The sequence below is a fragment of the Suricata suricatta genome, chromosome 7 (genome assembly GCF_006229205.1).
Source record: "Suricata suricatta isolate VVHF042 chromosome 7, meerkat_22Aug2017_6uvM2_HiC, whole genome shotgun sequence".
NCBI classification, from domain to species: Eukaryota; Metazoa; Chordata; class Mammalia; order Carnivora; family Herpestidae; genus Suricata; species Suricata suricatta.
Genome location: NC_043706.1, coordinates 5281059 through 5287217, shown reverse-complemented (window position 1 = coordinate 5287217; position 6159 = coordinate 5281059). Strand labels below are relative to the sequence as shown.

Sequence of the window (6159 nt, the reverse complement as noted above, 5' to 3'; positions counted from 1 at the left end):
AGTCTCAGACCTCTTGGGCTGACCCCAGAGGGTAGGGATGGAAAATGAGTGGGGTATTACTTACAGAGGCGGACTCCTTCTCGAGCGGCTTCCCTAGAGATATTACGTTGGAGATGAGTGCAGAGGCATTTTGATGATGTAATTCATGGCATAAGCGGGCTTCTTCCAGGGCTGAAGAATCAGCAGCCCTAGTAAGCGAATCAGCCTGATGATTTCCTTGAGCTAAGGGGCCTGGCAAATTCCTATGAGCTCCACTGTGCCAAAGGAAAAAAGACTGAGTTCGGAGGTGGATGAGTGCTTGTGACGTTTCTGAAGCAGGGGAAAACTTGTGGATCGAAACTCGGGAAGAGAGGCTGTTTCAATGTGGGGAAACACCTTGTTATATAACGAGTCCGAATACAAGTTTAAAGGAACCTCAGTCAAATGGGCAAAAGCAGAAATGATGGCCATTAATGGAGCTCGTTGAGCAGCAGTTTCCTTGGTGACTTGACCACGTGAATGACCATCAATAATAGCAACAGCCTTTACATTAAGGGAACCATCTGTAAAAACCAAAGCAGTTGGCTGGGGTAAGGGCTCATACCTAGTGTTGTTTGGGAACATACGGGGAAGAATTTTCAGAAAATGAAAAACAGAATTGGTAGGGAGGTGAAACCCAATTTCTCCAATAAATCCTTCTATAGCAATTTGCCAATCCTGGCTATTTTGACATAAGATGTTTAATTGCTCTGTAGTGTAAGGAACTATTTCAAAGGCCACCTCTTGACCAAACAATTCTTTACTTCGATTATGACCCCTGGTCATAAAGGTGGCCACTAAGGAAGGATATGACATGACCTTTTTAGGAGTAGCTGCGAGATGAATCCATTCTAAAGGTCCATCCTGCCAAAGTCACACAGTAGGGGTGTGTTTGGTGGGCAGAAGAATTAAAGACCGAGGGTTTTGATAGTCCACCCTGGATAAAGTTTGATGATTGATGGCCTCGTCGACTTTACACAGGCCTCTACAGCTTCCTCTGTGAGACTCCGTGGAGATTTGGGATCAGGATCCCCTGAAGATGTCAAAAAGAAGCCTTAGATCTGATGTAGTAACTTTTAGATAGGGCAGAATCGAACGAATGTACCTTAAACGTTTTCGAAAATCATTAAGGGAGACTAAATGGTCTTTTCCTGGTTGTGAAGGTTGAGGGGTCACCGTTGGGACTGTTAAGTAATCCTGCCCAAGTAATTAACGTGCGGTTCCACTTGAATCTTCTCTGGGGCTACTGTTAGACAAAATTGCAGCAGGGAACCGACAATTTCCATTGGGATTTCGTGCAGCACTGGTTCATCAGGGTGAACCAAAAGTATGTCATCCATAGAATAAATGAGGTAGAGGCCATTATAAGAATGTCTGACCGGTTCCAAGGCCATATTTACCAACTTTGGACAAAGTGTAGGGGTATTTTTCATTACGTGTACCAAGACCTTCCATTGATACCTTGGATAAGGGAGCTTAGTTTTCAGAAGGCAGACTAAAGGCAAACCTCTAGCAATCCTTCTGATACAGGGGAATGTGAAGAAACAATCTTGTAAATCTATCACAATTACTTGAGAACCTTCTGGCACTGCCACAGGGGATGGGCTCCCTGGTTGAAAAGGGCCCATACTTTCCATAGTAGCATTTATTGCCCTCCGATCTGGCAACAATCTCCATTTACAGGACTTTCTCCTACTAACAAAATGGAAGATTTCCATGGACTCGTGGAAGGCTCCATAGGTCCTTCCTTAAGCTGTTTTGGAAGGTGTCTTGCTGCTGCTATTTTGTCGGAATTGAAAGGCATTGTTCTACCCAACCAGGAGCACCTGACTTCCAGATTATTGGGTCAGCAGGAAAAGAACATATGGCCCCTTCTACGAACCTAGATAGCGAATCTCTTTCTTGACCAATTTGGGTTTTATATCCATGAAAGTTATTAGACCCTGTTGTATCTTGTCTAAACTTTTGTTGGGATGAATCGCCACTTGTAACATCTGACTAGTGACCTTGTCACCTGGGGTATAAAGTAACATTCTCATCTGGGAAAAACTTCTTGTCCCCATGAAGAAAAGGGGATGGAAGGAATAAATTAGGACAAAACATTCCTGAATTGTGTTCCTCATCTGACCATATTAGAACTTAAGAGCTATTTGCCCAATTAGAAGCCTGTCCTATACCCACAAGAGGAGCAGAAGCATTTAGAGTTGACCAAGCTGACGGCCAATCTATTACTGCGATGCAGGGGACATCGGCTACGGTGTCTAGGAGTCCTTGTTCAAGGATTCCCTGAATCTATACTACTTTAGTGGACCTGGAGGCCATAGTCTACTGTATCCAAAAGGCCGTATCGCTAGATGCAAAGCCGCATCCGCCGCTGGGGGCATTAGGGGCATCCTTTCCTATGTGATAATAAGGCAATAATAGTAACTGGGCAATTCTCTGATCCTTAGAAATTTGCTTGGTGAAAGGAGAGAGAGACACCAACACCTTGATCTCTCCCTGATAATCAGCATCAATGGCCCCAGGGATTATAGTGATGCCCTAAAGGGAGATGGAGCCCCGAGCCAATATGAGTCCAACTACCCCAGAGAGCGGGGGGGCCCTTTAATACAGGTGGGTATAGTTACAGGAGGTAAATCAGGCGTTAGTATCGTGCTGGTGGAGGAACTCAGGTCTAGTCCTGCACTGCCTGGGGTTGCCCTATAGAGCTGAGACACTCATCGAAATTGGCGAACCGACTGAGAGGGCTGAGGGATGTTGCCCCAATTAGTGTCGACCCAGGGCTGGCCCCTCAATTTGTTCCCCTGGTCCTGAGATTTTTGGAGATTGGTCCCCGGTGGTTGGACATTTTTGTGAAATTTAGATTTCCAATCTTTGGCCCAGTGAAAGCCCTTTGAACCTAGGACACACAGTTCTGGGCACATTGTTAGTATTGATCACCAGAGGAACAGGTTCGCTTCGCAGAGAGATGATTCCTTTTGACCTAGGGCGGCCTCCACTGAAATGTCCCACTTGCCCACAAGAATAGCAATTCGACATTGAGGAACGTTTCTCGCTCTTTGTACCTCCTGACTATCCGAAGGACCTGACTTATTGAGGGTCTGTTTCTCCCATTAGAGCTGCTGCCATAGCCTCGCCCTGGATAAATGCTGGACTTACATCTGCTGTGCATTGTTTGACATGATCAGTTAAGGTGCCTGTCTTTCTCATAAGCCATAAAAATACTGGCAATCAGAAAAGGCATTTTCAAACGCTAGTTGTTTAAAGAGAACCTCCACGGCCTCATCATTAGTTATCACTCTTCTAACAGCTTGTAGGAGTCTAGATAAAAAAATCCTCATAGCTTTCATCTGATCGTTGTTGGATTTCTCCCAAGGGAGCGGCCTTGCCTGTTGTGACTGGCAAAGCTCTCCATGCATGATAGGCACAATCAGTGACCTGTTGTAAGGAGTCCTGGTCAAGATACATCTGAGCTTGAGCAGTGTCCAATCACCCTCGCCCAGAAGTTTCCCGAGAGTAATGTCTCTCTTCGTCCTTGTATCTACTGCTGCTCTTTTTCTAGCTAACTCATCATATTCTGCTTTCCATAGCAGATACCGGCCTCCTGACAGGCATGCTCCTGCAACCTGAATCTTACTTAGGACTCTAAGGCGTCATCCAACAGGACATCGGGGCCCTTAGCAATATGAGTGTATAGGATGGAGGTGGCCCATATTTGGCAGAGGTAGTTTTTAGTTCCGTAACAATCTTACAGGGAAGAGGTTCCCAAGAAGGGTCCCCACCAAATTCTAACTTTAGAGCCAACAGGGAAGCAGCAAACAAAATCTGTATCTCCTGTCTTTCTGCCTCTCGAACGGCAGCACTGACTCTACTCCGTTTGAAAGTGGCATGGGAGGAAGAGGCTCAAATGGAGGCAAAATCCCTGTCGTCTGAATGGGGAAAGCCCAATTGTTTGATGTTAAATTTGAAATCTTCGTAGTGGTGGTGTGGGGGACAGTCCCTGAGTCCACCTTGTTATGATTTGGAGGGCCTGTAGGCTTGAAGATTCCAAAATTCTCTTTTGAGGGCTCTAACACCACCTATCTAAGGGTCAACATAGAAATAAATTCCACCGGGACCTATTGAGGTCCTTGTGAAATAAAAAGTTGTCTAATTTCGTCTTCAACCTGATTCCAGGTATCTAGGCTGAAAGTTCCTTCCTCGGGGAATAAGGGGAACTGTGTTTTATAAAACGTAAAAATCGAGCAGGAGCAGTTAGTTGAGGGCATACCTTTGCCCCTTTTGTTGTTAGCATGCTCCGTGTTATACCTATAAAGAATCCCCTTTGCTTAGAGTCTTTATGGCCCATATCATCTCACAAACAGTTCTGTGCTTATCCACCAACTAACCCTACTTATCTTATGTAGTGGAGTCAGTGGCACCCTATGGTGGAACCCTAACCATCCCGCCTAATGCAAGGACAAAGAGTTAGTTTAAAGAGAAAGGCTTACCTTCAGGTACCCGTTCGGGCGCCACTTGCCAGAGTCGCACTCCACCCCCTCCAGGGGTCCCTGAAGGATGGATGGTGTCTGGGAGAGAGAGATGAGAGAGCCACGAGATTCTTTCTGATCACCAGGCAGGCATCTCTGCTCTGACTGAGACTCAGCTTTATTTATGGTTAAGTGTATGGGGAACAGCACAGAAGTGGCATTTGCCTTAGACCATGATTTCTGATGACAAATTTCTTTGCAATGAAAAAATTTCCCGGAACACAGATTTGCAGAAGCCTCGTGTATTACCTTTATCAATAGTGATGGATGTAGGTGCTTTAGAATGCATATCATATGGGGAAGGAAGGTATCGTAGGCGTTTAAATTCAAGACAATGTTTATAGTGAAGCAGAGGTGGAACTTAGTTCTTCCTGAGCAAGGGTCAATAGCCTGTTGCCTAAGGAGGAACTATAAGAAAAACAGGACTCTCAGGACACGCAATGTTTGCTCCCATAATCACAAAAGAAGTTCCTACAATAAGTTTCTTCACAAGATGCAATCAGCATTTTACAGCCAGAATAAGGGGACAATTCACTCTGGATTCCAATCAACAAGGTGCCTGTGGGGTTGGTACTCAAGTGAAAGCAATTGACTGGGGGTGGATATCGCTCATCATCTGATAGCAGGAGGCCTTGCAAACCTGCCTTATCCTCACAAGGAGTATTCTCAGCTAGTGAGTTCACAATTGCTCCAAAAAAGCACGTATTAAAATTAATGATACCTGGGCAAAACCCATTCACTAAATCAGAATAGCACAAATGTCTTTCAAGTATTCAATTTCTATTATTCCATACAAGTATTTTGGTGTAATGTCTCAACAGAGTGACTGATGTGCTGCTTTCTACTTGACATGTGTAACATGATTGACATTTGATATTCAATTTAATACTTCTATAATTCTATCTTTCCAGTTGCTTTCTTATATGTACTGTCTGGTGTTTGCGAGAGTGTAGTTTAAAATAATGGTCTTTCCTCATTCATTACATGCCTGCGGTTTGCATCAAAGGAGCATTTTCTGACACTGTGCAAAACAGAATTCTAGGTAAAGGGATGGCCACATTCTGTCCATTTCACAGTTTTGCTGCTATGTGGTAACTACAATGTTGAGTACGTTGTGACAAGCAGGGAGAGTGTGCCACGTTGTTTCCATTTCTGTGGTTACTCTCCACTAGGAATTCTCTGATGTCCAGTAAGGGCTGAGGGTCATTTATAGGCACTGACATTCCTTTAACATTTTTCAAGTTTCTCTCTAATATGAATTCTGTGATGTCTGTTAAGTTTCGATAGCCAGGGAAAGGCCTTGCCACATTCTTGACATTTGTACGGTTTCTCTCCAGTATGAATTCTGTGATGTTGAGTAAGCTTTGACTGCCTGTAAAAGGCCTTGCCACATTGTTCACATCTGTAAGGTTTGTCTCCAGTATGAATTCTGTGATGTTGACTAAGGTGTGACTGGCAGTGAAAGGCCTTGCCACATTCCTCACATTTGTAAGGTTTCTCTCCGGTATGAACTCTGTGATGTACAGAAAGGATGGAGTGCTGGCTAAAGGTCTTGCCACATTCTTCACATTTATATGGTTTCTCTCCAGTATGAATTCTGTGATGTTGAGTA

The 6159-nt window shown here is 44.4% G+C and overlaps 1 protein-coding gene across 11 annotated transcripts in view; it reads right to left on the bottom strand.

Moving 5' to 3' along the window:
- Positions 1-6159, bottom strand: part of LOC115295645 (zinc finger protein 420-like) — a 91487-nt gene that overhangs the window by 57354 nt on the left and 27974 nt on the right. For 8 of the 11 annotated variants that reach the window (XM_029943747.1, XM_029943739.1, XM_029943737.1 and 5 more), the window contains one exon: positions 4509-4586. In XM_029943747.1, the coding sequence (XP_029799607.1) occupies positions 4509-4586 (78 nt within the window). Of the gene's footprint in view, positions 1-10; positions 255-425; positions 543-919; positions 1052-4508; positions 4587-6159 lie in introns of those variants that run through there. The other 3 variants (XR_003910510.1, XM_029943746.1, XM_029943743.1) reach the window with 3 other exon arrangements.